The sequence below is a fragment of the Panthera leo genome, chromosome A3 (assembly GCF_018350215.1).
Source record: "Panthera leo isolate Ple1 chromosome A3, P.leo_Ple1_pat1.1, whole genome shotgun sequence".
In the NCBI taxonomy this organism is placed as follows: domain Eukaryota; kingdom Metazoa; phylum Chordata; class Mammalia; order Carnivora; family Felidae; genus Panthera; species Panthera leo.
In genome coordinates, this window is record NC_056681.1 from 31965730 (window position 1) to 31980383 (window position 14654).

The following is a 14654-nucleotide window of genomic DNA, read 5'->3' on the forward strand; positions in this document are numbered from 1 at the left end:
CTTAGAAATGCAAATTTTCTGCCCCACCCCAGACTTACTGAATCAGAAACTTTGAGGTGCTAAACAATCTGTGTTTAATAAGCCCTCCAGGGAATTCTGGTGCACACTAAGTTTTCAAGTTATTGAATTAAGCATCAGTTCTCAAAGATGAAGTGAATAATATGAAAGAGAGAAAAAAAAAAAAAACAACACTTGGTTTAGGTTAACTTTTACTGTTGGTATATGAGTTCACAAGAAACTCCAGGGCAGCTACATGGGCACACAGGGCCTTGGTAGTGCAGACTTGCAGAATGAATGAAATGGGATGGGACTTGAAAACTCGATGAATAACAAGTATGAGAGGATTCTAATGACAGTGACCCGTGGAGAGCAGCTGCTACAGAATCCAGTCTGTGCATGTATTCTCCTTGACAAAACTTGACTGGTTGTATGTGGGTGAGGACTGTTTGCAAGGACGTGTTCAGAGAGGTTATCAATTTGGGCACGTTTTCTTATACAGATCACATGTCACAATCAGCTGAAAGCCAGTGAATGTGGTGTCACTGACGGCATCATTAATGTAAATCAGACGAATCGTAGTAGGAAACACTTTTATTCTTTAAAAGGAATTGTTTTAAGAAAAAGGAATCAAAACTGTACTTGTTGGTAATCACATTGACCGTTATCAGGATAGTACATGCTATTAGGAAAATGTAATTTCTTTTTTTCTGAGATGCTCCTTGCTGGATGATCAGCATCTGTGCTATAATGATGTGAACAATACACACTATGAGCATGTTTAGTAAGCAAGACAAGAGCCGTGGCTTACTCTAAACACTTTCCTTGGCTATAGATGACCAAATAATTTGATTATATGTTTTCAGAGCTTAGAAAGGCTAACCACCTAATCATGCCAGAGCTCAACAAACCAGCATTAATAATCACCAAAAAAGGCACTTTAAAATACAACTGACAAGGAGTGACACTAATGCAATGAGAACTGGTCTAAGCTCTGCACTAAACTGTCATAGTTCATATAGATAGTGCATTCTCTCTGTCTCCGTGTATATGTGTATATATAAATATATATATGCGTATATACCAACAACCATATACATATGTATGTGTGTGTACATATATATACATATATTTATATATCTCTCCACAAGTGTCTGGGTAGGGGGAAAAAAAACCCTTGTTGTTGCCTTTAATTGAATAGTACACAAAAATTCTAGTCACTTCATTTCGAACAAAGAAGGAGGGGACTGGCAAATTAACCCAAAAAAGTACCCTACTACACCTCTGTGTTGACAAAAAAAAGCAGTAAAATAAATACTCAGAACTTTCCTAAGTTATCAACTATTAAAATTAAAAAACCTAGCATTTTAAAAAAGTTTATTCCACTGGAGAAAACAGGGAGGGCATTTTTGGTACTGTAAATCTCAGACACTCATACATCCATATTGCTTAGGTTAAAGAGAGCGGAATGAACACAAGAAATGTCTTCCACAAATTCCTTTTTAGTACCTAAGTTTTCTCTATGTTGTGTTATTCCACTTAGCTTAACACATAAAGTCTTGTATAAATATATTTCTAGGACGTCTAAATTCTCAGGATATTTGCACAGAGTACCAAATGTACTTAGAGGAGTTTTGTGAAATAAACAGGATTGGCCATATATACCAGTCCACTGCATACACCCCAGGCTTAGGTATTTTGGCTCGACGTTTTGACAGACCAAATCTATCTGTGCCAGAAGTGGACAAAAGGCTTACTCGTCCTTCCCAGGAGCAGGTGTACAGACATGTTCTTATTTTTGAATGTAAGAAAACAATTAGTAATAGCATTTAAAGTTTAATTACTAACTGTATAATGCCTGAGGACAAAAATCAGAGCAATTTTTGAAAGCTTAAGAGTCAGACTCTGGGCATTTCCGTTTTTTAGCTGCTGGCTCTTCAGTCTTGTGTAATTCTAAAGTGCTTGCGTTGGATTTGAGACTGGGGTCTGCTTTAAGGTTATCCATGGCAACAGTGAAGCCTGAGAGAAGGTACCCCCCACCTCCGCTCATCAGTAGTTTGGGATGACTTCGATCTGGCAAAACCTAATCAAGACAGAAAGACATTCATGTTTTCCTAAGCAGATAAAGCACATACTAACAATACACATGCTGGAAATCAGAGTTTAAACGACACAGATTCTCTTGAAGATTTAATTGGATCAATTCCTAAAGAGCTCCTCCTTCACATAATAGTGCAGATAAGAGTATAGAAACTGGTTTAAGTGGTTTTCTTTTGAAAAATAAAGCTGGAGCTGCTGCTCTCAAACCTGACGCAAGTTTCCGGTGGCAAACAAACAAATGGTTGGTGTAGTACTCCTGGGCCTGTGCGTAACTTTCTTTCTATTGGCTCCAGGAAGCTTCATGGCCAACAGTGGAGTTTCAGTCCATGGAGAAGTAGCTACTGGACACATATCCAGAGCCTCCCTGCCCCAATACCTTGTTAACTCTGACAAGATCTCTTCTCTGCCGTTACCATAGCTCAATAAGATGACTGTCATGAAGGGCAGGGTCCGCTCAGGGCTTTAAGTATCCCAGATTAAGTAGGACGATGTCCAAGCAGCAGGGCGGTACCCGTGGCAGCCATGGCGGTGCTCCCTCAGATCTTCCAGAGGGAACCGGCTGTGAGGAGTTCAGGCAGCAGAAAGCCTCTAGGTGCTGCTCCTTTGGGATCCTCTGCAGCATTCACAGCCAGGGAGGCCATGGGCCACTCCAAGTCGATTACTGAGCATGGGTACCAGGACCACAACATTTCTGCTCAACATAGGGCTCCTTTAATGGGCACTCTTTGCTCTGGGGTTCCCCATTATGTTGGCTGAGACCTTCTGAGGGTAGCACTGCAGGATCTTCCCGCCCATCTTCCTTTCTCCCCGTTCTCTCACAGCCATCAGACCTCCACCATGGTCTGAGGGCTTTCCCATCTAATCCTGCTTCCTCTCTCATCTTTCAAAGACATTTTCCCCCAATAAATCCCTTCCACTGCTAATTCCATCTTAGCAAATGCCTTCCAGAGGACCTGAACTGACATGGAGCCCAGAAGTAAATCCTGAAAACCTGATGAAAAGATATCCCGGGAGAGAGAAGAGAGTCACTTTCTTATTGGCCTAGGGAATTTGCTATTATCATTTATTTCCTCCACAATGATCTCGAGGCCTTGAAGAAACATGAATCATAATTGTTTACATTTTAAATGTCTCTGGACTGAAGTTACAGAGTAATAGACCCTGACATGAACGGAGAAAAAAGGGTCAGGAAAAGCCAAGGCACTTTCTCTGAGTTACAGGCAGGAGATTCTTTCATCTCTGTAGACAGAAATAGGCAAATTTCTATTTAACAACTTCTGGCACTACTGCAAAGAGCCAGCAACTCAGGAGAGTAGCTCCCAGGAACTGGCTCTAAGAACACGTACCTGGTAATTCCTGAGCCAGGTTTCAGACAGTCTGAGGTTGATGACCCCTCCTCTTTCCCGCAGTTTTGTATAGCATTCCAACAGCGGCTAAAAGCATAAAAAGAGTTGAGGATGACTTTGAGGGCTGTGATTTGAGTATTAACATGCAGACGCAAGAACTCTCATCCATTTCATTTCTGTATTACCTCTTTATACTGACAGTAGACCACGAATGGCCTTGAAGGGGCCACGAAGTCCAGCAAAGTCAGCAGGAGTGGAGTGGGATGGAAACGACTAGCTACAATTAAACTGTAAGGAAAACATTAGACAAATTATTTCTCTGCTCGGCAAGGCGGAGCGCAGATTTTAAAATGTATTTAAAATGATCATTTATTTGCCATGACTTGCACAAGGAAGAGCTTGATATAAAACATTCTACATATTCAAAAAAACAAACAAACAAAATCATAAGCTATTACTTTCCAAGAAACACAAAATGAATTAAAAGCTCTTTTGGGAGTGACTCAGTGGCTCAATTAAGCGTCCAACTTCAGTTCAGGTCACCATGTCACGGTTCATGAGTTCAAGCCCCACATCAGGCTCTCTGCTGTCAGTGCAGAGTCCACTTCAGATCTTCTGTTCCCCCCCCTCTCTGCCCCTCCCCTGCTCGTTCTCCCCCTCTTACAATAATAAACATTAAAAAAAAAAAAAAAAGCTCTTTTGGTGCTCGGCAACTCTAAGTTGCATTTAATGACACTCCTGATTTAAAAACAAAAAAATCTGGAAACAAATCCAACATGGTACTTACTGGCTTTACGGATATCTGAATCTACGACTGTCAGGTTTCCCCTAGCCCTTACGGGTAGCCAGTATCACACCAGTTTGAATGCCCCACCACCTGTATGCAGCAGGACCACACAGACCCATCTGACACACGGTCATCAGAGAAATTCCAAACTTATTGTAAAACTCTGAAACCAGCACACTTTCCCACCTCCACTAGATGCAGCCTCCTTTCTTTAAAAACCCAAGACAGAATCATCATCTCAGCTCCCACTATAATCAAAGCAGACAAGCAGACAGACAATTCTAATCTGTTTGAAGCAAAACCCATGAGCACCCAGATATCTGCATTCATCAACGCACCCATCTGCATTTCTTTCACTCAGCAGAGCAGCAGCCTCTAAATGTCTTTTCCTTTGCTCTTCTTGTCTCCTCTGCTTTTCCTGAATCTTCAAGAAGAAAAAGAAGAAACTAATGTACTGAGGCCATTCAGTCAGGTTTAGGAAACGCTGGTCTGTCAGAACATTTCAACAATATTTAGCAACTTAAACTAAAGCAACAGAAGGTCATTCATAAGAAAGTTGCAAACACATAAATCCATATGTTATAAAACCATCATTAAGCTACCTGGTATACAATGCTTCTGTATCCTAAAGCTCCATCCCAAAGATCACATCACATACGTGTGTACACCCACACACACGCTTTCTCCATCTGTTTTGATATTCACTATCTTGGGCACTGATGCTCCAAAGCCAAGCCAAATCGCAGTGCTTAAATTAAGTTAACTGAAACTGAGGGAGTTACACAGTAATAGATCCTGACATGAAAGGAAAAAAAAGGATCAGGAAAAGCCATAATGAGGGGAATGTTATGAAGGTAGTGGGGACTCTTAATACTCTTACATAATCTTTTTTGCTTCCTCTCTCTTTAGGCTCCTTATATTCTGGATCTTGAGAGACAATTTCCATTGTTTCTTGTTCCTGTGGGTGATGGCTCTCTTGGGCTTCTGCCACACTGTCTTCCTTCTCTTGCTCTGAAGTCTGTTTTTCCTCCAGGGTGCCATTACTTTCTTCAACTGAAGCACTGTCTTTAGGCTCTGAAGATAACATCTCTGCAGAAAACGTGCCATTTAGGAGACTGTCCACTTTGTTGAGTGGGAATTCATAAAGACCACTGAGGAAAGATTTGGGAAATCCAAAACATGCTGTTGCTGCCCGAACAGGTCCACCTCCAGGGTACAGCTGAATAATGGAACCAAAGCCTGGATTAAAAAAAAAAAAAAAAAAAAGCAAACATCTGCTTGATGGAGGTGATTCTAGACTATGCAAAACCTCAGGGTCCGCCACAGTAAGAAGATAGAAGGTCTCTACTCTGCTCAGAGGCTGTAAGATGATGCAGCTCCTCTGGGGTCTGTTCAGTCTATGAATATGCCCAGTGAAGGAAATATAATTCCAAAACACGGGAACAAGAAATCTTTTTTTTTTTTTATTTTGCTTAATGTTTCTTTGTCTTGAGAGAGAGAGAGAGAGTGCGCGCATGAGCAGTGAGGGGCAGAGAGAGAGAGAAGGGAGGGCATCCTGAGCCACCCAGGTGCCCCAACATGAACAAGAAGTCTTAACGCTTACCCCACTTGACACTATGGTAAAACCCTGTGATCGTGCAAATTTGGATGTCATGTGATCGGTGACTGGCTCTCAGCTTTCCCCTACTCCAATCCTCAATCAGGACAGTTAAAAGTTCTTATCTTCCACAGGGTTAGAGAGAGGACAGGCAAACCAGGCCGTGTTGCGTTCCTCCAGGACAAAATATACCCCCAGTATTCTTCTCATACTATCCCCTCAATTCACGCCAATAAAATGAGCACCAGCTATCCAAGAATTCACTGAAATCACTGTCCTGGAGGTCCAAGCCAGAAAAAAGCTTCAGAAACATCCCCATTGATGTTGAAGCTGGAAAGGGCAAATACCATCCAGGGGCACCAACACAGCACTGGCTGGGAGATGTGGACGCTGCAGGAAGGTCCCAGGGACGGGAGCTGTGCAGGCCCACCCAAGCCATTTCATTAATCTTGTAGTAACTCAGCCTCGCTTTCTGTGCGTTGTGTTTTTAGGCCCCTCTACTTATGTCATGGTGGTGCTTTAATGAACCTGAGAACGTTAAATCTTACCTCCCATTCGTTCCATCATTGCACCCAGTACCAAGCCTGCACACGTTTCCATTACAATCATTTTATTGCCAGCACGGATATTTCCCAACGTCAACATCTGGGCTAGGGTATCGTATCTCATGTGGCTAAAGAAAAAAAAGAATGATTCATTTATTTTTAGCTAAGCAGGGACAGCTATCTTAATCATCATTTCTCAAGTTTTATTTGTTTGTTTCACAAAAATGATGTTGGTAAGACTATAGATTGCTTTGGAGACAACAGTAAAAAGAACTTACAATTCATGAGGTAGGAGGACACTTTATGCAGGTGTGCAAGTTTTCATTTTACTTAAAATCATGACTTTTCTTAAAGATATATTTTCCCCCAATTATACTTTTGAAAGGAAACAAAGCGTACTTAATTTTTCCAGGTTCTCTTGCATAATACATAATTGAAAGAATGCGGGTGGATGGCTTCACAACAGTAATGATGGCTTCATACCTGAGGGAAGAAAAAAGAGGACATCAGTCTTGAAAAATTGGCTTAAAAATATTTTATTTTTAATAATTTTATAAGTCTATAAAGATTTAATACTTTCATCTTTTTCAAACAAAGGCCACTTACTTCTTTTTCTTCTTTTTTATATATTTATCTTGAGCAAATTCTGTCTTGTCTCGGAATGTTGTACTATTTTCAATTAATTGCTGAACTATTTCCTATAAGAAAAGGAGCAAGCAGATTTCCTGAAATTTTATTTCCACTGAAACGATAACTTCAAAGGTTTCTTACCCTAGAACGTATACAAAGACCTGATTTTCCAGGCCCCTTTCCACACAAGTCCAAATGAATACACTGCATTTTTCACTCTATCTAGAACTTGTATTAAAATACAAGTACTTTGTAACTCCACTTAAAACAGGGTAAAAAAAAAAAAAAGAGAGAGAGAGAGATACATAATAAAGGGAGAAGGGATGTAAAAGAAAGACACTGGCTGAAAACTTACTGAAAATGAACCAAGTTAAGCTCTGATATGCACTAAGTTATTAAATTCTCTTTTGCTAATAATATCAGCAAGGTCACTCACATTCCTGCATAAAAGAAATGATATCTTTGATATATTGAATTGCATGTACATTTCAAACTATTTTTAAGAGAAAGTATTTTTACATTTCACCTTAGGTAAATCCTGCTTTAAAAACCAAATAATTTCCTCAAAACCATACAAAAACAAAACACAACATCCTTTGAATATTACCTCTCCTTTAATGCCCTTGTCCTTTAAAGCTTTTATGTCATCTTGAGTAAGTTTCTGAGATTTCCCATCATCAATTATATTTCGATTATCAGTGCCCGCTTCTTTGGTCTCTAAGGAAGGAAATTGCTTTATGACATTTATGATCTGCAGTTAGTTAAAATCTTTCTTCTTCTAAGTTCATGTCTACATCCAGCCCATCAGTCATTCAAATTTGGCCTTCTAATTCCATTGCCTCTATTCCTCCCTCCACTCTTTTCTTGCCATGACTGCTCCAGTCTCTAACTCCTATTCCTGCTCCCTCCCACTCTTGCTCCCTTACAATCCACCCAGATACCAGAGTTCTCTTTACAAAATGCAAACTGGCTCATCTAATCCTCCCGTGCACAAAACAGTGGCTTCCTACAGCCAGAATACATTCCAAAGACGACCTGCAAGGCTGTGTACACTCTGGCCCCTACACTTTAGCCACTCTGCCCTTCTTTCTCTTCCTCAAACACACCAAACATAGGCTCACTGCAGCGCTCTGGCACTTGCTGCTGCCTCCACTTGGAGTGCTTTTATGACAATCTCTGGGTAGATTTCTGCCTAGGTCCTTCCCATCACTCAGCGGTGAACTCATTATCTCAGCCAAGTCTCACCCAATCAGCTTCCAGCACACCTCCCTGTTTTATGGTCTGCACAGCACATACCACCACCTACAAGTATGTGTTTAGCTTGTCTACTTATTTTTGGTGTTCCCCACTGCTAAGTACATTTCATGAGATGGTTTATCTCATAAACTGTTACAATCACACTGCCTAATCATACCTGGAACATATTTGGTGCTCAATAAAAATATGGATGTTAACTGAAAAGCATTTAATTGGTTTGAACAAAAATTTTAAAATAGTATTTGAATTATTTGATTTAAAAAATTATTTTAATTAATAAAATATCTTAAGTACATTTATTTTAACAAATGTTGGAGTACTTAATTTTAATTAACAATAACTACTAAAATTATGGGCCTTTGCTACAGGCAAGGCACTGTTAGGAACTTCCCATATATTATATGACTGAACACCAGCAACATCCTGGGCATTAAATGTACATATGGCTCCATTTTACAGATGAAGCTCTAAGACCTAGAGAAACCAAGTAACTTGCCTAAGGTGACAAGGCGAGTGATAAAACAAACTTAAACCTAGTCAGTTAACTTTGAAGCCAGACTCTCAACCTCTACCCTACATGCTAACTGCCTCCAGCAATTATTTAACTTCTGGGCACTGAAAGGGCTCTCTACCTGCTCTTAGCAAGGGTTCCTGGGATTAAAAATTTGGCCTAAGGTTGGAGACCCAGTTAATGATGGGCTAGAGCCAGAATCCAGGTATCTCAAAAGTCAAAAGCAGACCTCGCTTCATTCCATCAAGCTACAGTTCTTAGATTACGAGTTTAAGTTTCTTTGAGGATAGCTTGGGTTAGCATTTTAGAATTGGGGTTGACAGGTTTCTGACTAGTCAGCTCAAGAGCACCTATTTCATATACCCAAAGGAGTGCACCTGAAGTAGGCTCTTCCTTCTTCTTCTTAGGCTGAAGACTTCCTCCATTGGTCACTTCAAATGTGGTTCCATAACTATGGCCAATGATGTTATCCAGATAGAACCACTGCTTTTCAAAAGTTACTTTTCTGGGGAAGAAAATGCAATTAGCTGTATCTTATTTGCATTCACTGTAGAAAATATATGCTTAATCAAATTTATTTCAAAACTGGTCTCCCACAGAGACTGATCTCTGAACATTATCTCTGAACATGAACTGACAAATGAACTAGAGAGAACTGGGTTGGACAGAGACAAAATTAATAAGAAGCCACAAAAACAGTGAATTTGGAATGAGAAACAAGGACAGAAGACATTCCTCTTCTGAGGCATTGGTCTGACTCCAACTTGCACTGACAGGATGTCCTAACTCACAGGTTTGCAGATTTCCTAAATAAAGGGTCACCAAGATTGCCTGGCCACTGAACACACACTGTGACACTGTGACACCCCTCAAACAATCATTGAGAAGACAAGGATTTAACAAATTCCCTGGTCTAACTGGCTATTTCCTTTAAAAATCATCTAGTAAAAGCAGGGGTGCCTAGTTGGCTCAGTCAGTAGAGCATGTGACTCTTGATCTTGGAGTCATGAGTTCAAGCCCCACATTAGGTGTGGAGCCTACTAAAACAAACAAACACATAAATAAATAAATGAATGAATGAATGAATGAATGAATATCTAGTAAAAGCAAATTATGTTTACAAATAAACATTACTGACAATCTATACATTTGGAAATATGCCTAATGCTGACAATGCTCTACTGAGGATCTGGCAACTTTAGGTTTCCTCATTATCTAAATTTTTATCTTATTACCATTTAAAAGGAAAATCCCACAAAAACAAACAACCTTTTCTTTTTCTTCAAAACACCTACTGAGTGTTGACAAGTGGCTGGGCAGTACACACCAGTGAGTTTCATGCTTTTTCATTTAATTCTCACAGAAATCCTGGGACATAGCTCCTTCCTGATGAGCAATCTAAGGCTTAGGAAAAGTATCTTGTCCAAGACTCATAGTTACATAGTGGGAGGCTGGGATTAAAATCCAGGTTTTACTAACTCCAAAGCCTGGTACCTTCCACTATACCACACAGTCTGCCCCAGAAAAGACCAATGGATCTCAGGAAGCCCTGCCTAGTTTTAGGACATGGCCAGTGTCCACAGAACTCCGAATCCTGGAAGACATGTACTGATTAATTCTGTTTGTGCCCCACCCTACACCTTCTCTTCCTTTTTCTGTGCCCCAGGAGTCTATGACAGAATGCACAGACCACATCACCCAAGCTCCCTTGCCAAAAGTTCCTCACCACTGCTAGACCCTGGGTGCATCACCATTCTCTGTTGGTTCTCTAAACCTCACCACACCACTGTACGTGTATATGTCACATCTTCATTAAATCTCCTCCCTTGAACCATCTGAGTGAATTCCTGCGAGATCCTAAGTTATCCAGATAGGATCAATTCTTATTCTTTGCTGTGTGCCCAGTTTCTAAAACGTAATAGAACATAACAGACTCTAAAAATATTTGCTGACATAAATCTCATCAGAAATTGAAACTCCGTTCAGTCCAGATGTGCAACCCACACTCTCATCCCTTGAGCACCCCAGTGCTAGTGAAATACTGAGTCTGAGATGGTTTGGGTTTACCCTTCTGGCTGGGGGTCTGATATGCAAAGAAAGGTGTGCCACTCAAACTGAGCGGCGTGACAAGACGTCACTGCCCTAGTCAGGAAAGTGGGGCCCAGTCAGAGCAATGCAATGCCATGTCTTCACCGAGAAAGAGTGGGATGTGCAGTCTCTTCAGTAAGCCAGGATTGCTTCTGCCCAACCAGATGTGTGCAGACCCGAAGAACAGTAAAGGGAGAGTATGACCTGGGATTTCGATGAGCTCAAAGCATCATTTACTAAATCAAACGGAAACTAATGCAATGGCTTCTGCCAAGAAAAGTGATGAAAAGTGCTTCCAAACAAGTATGTCTAGAGTACGAACAGAGTACTTTTTAGAAATAAAGATGCTACTGTCCGCATTGCTGGTAATGAAAAAGCTCTTGTCTAAAAGAGCACATTATTAACAACCACACTCAAACGTCCACTTTTAAAATTAAGCAACTTGAGAAAAGGGCAAATGAGAAAGAAAAGAAAAAACAAAATTTCACCTGCATGGTCATTATACAGCTGTGTAAACTTGGTATCATTCATCAAGCATAACCTAAGGATTTTGCTGCACTGTTACACTTCAATTAAAAAGTTTAAATAATTAATATTGGCTCTTTCCAAAATTATACACTTGAAGGCCAGCACACATTTCTAATCAGAAATTCTAGAGAAAATGATGCAGATATATTTCTGGACTAAAAGAACCCCCCACCCCCTACCCCCACTGCATTTATTTTGCTTTACCACACTGGTTCTTGTGCAATAAAACTTGGCTGTCACCAGCATGGTGCTTTGCGGGCTGTTACTTGATTATTTTCTAATGACACCTGTTTCACTTTAAATACCAGTCAACAGTTTGGTTCACACAGGAATAAAATAATTTATCTGAAGGGAGCACTTAGAAACTCCAAATCTCAGAGCACCTAGACTGTGCTCTGCAGAAAGCTGTTCTCCTGACACTGAACTCAACTTGTTTCATTGTCTAAAGTACTATAATAACCAAACTTAAAGGAAAACTTGGTTGTACTTTTCAGATAATTAACAGAAACATCTCAATACATTTTCAGCATTAATAAGCTATTGGGATTTAACAACCTCACCACTCCTGCCAAAATGTTACCAAAAATTCCCACTTTTCTAATATTAAAACAGAGTTATAACTAATCAGCATGTTCACAAATCAAGCCTGATTTCAAGTTTTGAGATCTTGAGCAAACTGTTTTTAGGTAATTTAACTTTCCTAGATCTCTTCGCATCCCTGTGTGTTAAGTGAGGGAATCCTAGAGTAATCCTACATTCTATGGGAAGTTGTTTTCCAACATTACTATGTGTAAACAGTTATTCCAGTTTGGATACAGAAAAGAGACCAAAGGTCAGATAAGGTGGGAGACGTTTCATTTTTGTGGGACTGATCCTGGCTGAGGGAGTAGGGAGAAAGGATGGTCTATGGGAAAAAGGCAGGGGAGGGGAGGACCCCGAGAGTCAAGGATAGGAGAGAATGGTTGGTGAGTTCTGTGAGATAACAGGAGAGAACATCTCAAGAACCTAGGAGAACAACTCCAGGACACAGGGAAGGGTGAGAACAAGGAAGGGGGAGAGCACTTGAGCACCCAAGGGCCAAGTATGAGAAAGGGAACCCGGTGGAAAGACCGAGAGGGATGTTGAAGGCAGAAGACCAGGTTTGAAACCTTGGAAGCGGCAGTCTGCAGGAAGGCAGAAGGGACACGGGAATGGGATGTTGGGGGAAAAGGTTTCTGTAAGAAGATCAAGAGGAGAAAACGAGGAAGGAGGTTGGGGATCCACAGATCCAAGAACTGGACCCTGGTGGGAAGACCTGGAGAAAGGGGGTATCTAGAAAATGAAGCGGGGACCCTTAAGGCCAGCGACCTGACTTACTTTCTCCGCTGGACTTGCACTGCTTTGAACACATCTTCCCGTTTCAGCACCACGAAGTCGCCGTCGCGGATGCGGTGGTCCTCGGGATGCGGTGGCTGTGGGCCCGGCGCCTCCCCTGGGCCCTCCATGGCGCTCAGCCCGTCTCCCCGCTCCGCAGCGTCTCTCGGGCTCCCCGCGCCCCGCCCTTCGTCCTCTGCTGTGGCGGAGGCCAGCCTCAAAACCACAAACCAAGTGGACGCAGAACCCTAGGACCGGCACCTCCCCCACGTGCTGCGCGCCGCTTCCGCTTTCCTGAGGGGACCTCTGGACAGCTTCCGGGAGTCTCAAGGCTTCCGTCTGGCCGAACTCCTTGATTGGCTGCACTCCATCCCTCCCTCCGGTCTCGCAGCACCCTGGGCGGAAGTTGCGTCAAAGACGCGCCAAAAAGGAACGTGGAAGGAGACTGGAGTTTAGCTTCAGTAGCTAAAGATCCAGTGAGCCCGTGAGGCGTTGGGGAAACTGAGGTCCCACGCGGGGACGTCTGGAGAGCTGCGACTGAAGAGAATCGCAGGTCTTGGGTAGGGGTCGCCTGAGGAGCTCGGGCCTCAGTCTTTTCTCGGCCCTGCCTAGATTCCCCCCGGGAGGAAGGGAGAGCGGGGCGGGGCACATCTGCTGCTGTCCAGGAACCTGCCCTGCTGAGAACTGGGAGACCTTTGGGACGTCTATCTTTGCAAGTAAGAACATCCTGAGGAGAACTAAATGAAGTGGGGGTGTTTAACGAAGGACAACAGGCCTACAGGTGGCTCCTTTACCCAATTCTACAGTCCTACATGTTGCGTCTGTGTAATTTTTACAAGTTATTGCCACTATATTGTCTCATTTGGGAAAGATAGGGCATGTAGCGTTCTCGAAGGAGCGCTTCAGCTTGGATTTTAAAAACGGAGTTTGGAGTTCAGTACTGCCACCAAACAACTTAGATCTTGATGTGTTTCTCAGGGTTTCAGTTTCCTGACTTGCGATATGGTCTAGACGATGATCAAAGTTCTGGCTTGTCCTAACGTTAGGAACTTGTTTGGGTATTAACGTATTTATTAATTAAATCCCTTTAAACAGATTCGGATATGGTTTTTTTTGTGTGATGAATTGCACTACAGTGTACGGAGATACTCTTTGTTTCTTTTTATCCTTAGGATACGAGCTATTTTTAAAGGTTGACTTTCTGTTTTACAACAGTTTTAGGTTAACAGAAAAATGGCACAGAAAGTGCAGAGTTCCCTTATATTTTCTCTTACCTCCCCACAGCCCAGGTTCCACTTGTTAACACCCTGCATTATTAGTGTGTTACATTGGTTGCAATTAATTGACCGATATTGATATTATTACCAGCTAACGTGCAGAGTTTATGTTAGAGTTCACTATTTCTCTTGTACAATTCCATGGGCTTTGACAAATTCATAATGTCATATATCCACCACTACAATATCATACAGAATCGTTTCACTGTCCTAAAAATGCCCTGTGCTCCACTTATATGAATTATTTTAAAACCTATTTTATTTTATTTTTTTACTCCTACTTCCATCACAGAATTGATTTTTTGAATTTTATTTAAATCCAAGTTAGTTAACATACAGTGTAGTAATGGTTTCAAAAGTAGAATTTAGTGATACATCACTTACATATAACACCCTATGCTCATCCCAACAAATGCCCTCCTTAATGCTCATCACCTATTTAGCCCCCCCCCCCCCCATCTCCCCTCCTGCAACCCAAAGGTTGTTCTCTGTATTTGAGTCTCTTATGGTTTGCCTCCCTGGTTTGTTTTTCAATGTATTTATTTTGTGTGTGCACCTCACAAGTGGCGGAGGGGCAGAGAGAAAGGGTGACAGAGGATCAGAAGGAGCGCTGTACTGACAGCAGAGAGCACAATGCA

At 41.6% G+C, this 14654-nt stretch overlaps 2 protein-coding genes across 6 annotated transcripts in view; one reads left to right on the forward strand and one right to left on the reverse strand.

Moving 5' to 3' along the window:
• Nucleotides 1–1536: 1536 nt before the first annotated feature.
• Nucleotides 1537–13032, reverse strand: TRMT6 (tRNA methyltransferase 6 non-catalytic subunit). Of its 2 annotated transcripts, XM_042931573.1 has the most exons (11): nt 12743–13032; nt 9148–9275; nt 7610–7719; nt 6979–7070; nt 6772–6855; nt 6376–6500; nt 5111–5469; nt 4569–4654; nt 3629–3731; nt 3444–3530; nt 1537–2080 (listed from the first exon to the last, which is right to left on the reverse strand). In XM_042931573.1, exons 1-11 carry the CDS (start codon nt 12868–12870, stop codon nt 1889–1891), a joined length of 1494 nt encoding a protein of 497 aa, XP_042787507.1. In that variant the 5' UTR covers nt 12871–13032; the 3' UTR covers nt 1537–1888. The 2 variants fall into 2 exon arrangements, with proteins under 2 accessions (XP_042787507.1, XP_042787508.1); XM_042931574.1 differs by lacking the exons at nt 7610–7719; nt 9148–9275 and having other exon boundaries at nt 12743–12782.
• Nucleotides 13033–13174: 142 nt separating this feature from the next.
• The window catches only part of MCM8 (minichromosome maintenance 8 homologous recombination repair factor), a 44299-nt gene continuing 42819 nt past the window's right edge, over nt 13175–14654 (forward strand). For 3 of the 4 annotated variants that reach the window (XR_006200530.1, XR_006200531.1, XM_042931584.1), the window contains exon 1: nt 13446–13520. Coding sequence is in view for 1 of the 4 variants with exons in the window: in XM_042931584.1 (XP_042787518.1) it covers nt 13481–13520 (40 nt within the window). In the remaining 3 variants the exon portion in view is untranslated. Of the gene's footprint in view, nt 13521–14654 lie in introns of all 4 variants that reach the window. The other variant, XM_042931585.1, reaches the window with a different exon arrangement.

Excerpts from the sequence above, each read along its gene's own strand:
- TRMT6 (XM_042931573.1), bottom strand. The coding sequence starts at position 12,870 with ATGGAGGGCCCAGGGGAGGCGCCGGGCCCACAGCCACCGCATCCCGAG. Across the intron at positions 7,720-9,147 it reads GAAGGAAGAGCCTACTTCAG|AGACCAAAGAAGCGGGCACT; the intron begins GTGCACTCCTTT and ends TTCCTTCCTTAG. Across the intron at positions 3,531-3,628 it reads TCTACTGTCAGTATAAAGAG|CCGCTGTTGGAATGCTATAC; the intron begins GTAATACAGAAA and ends TTATGCTTTTAG.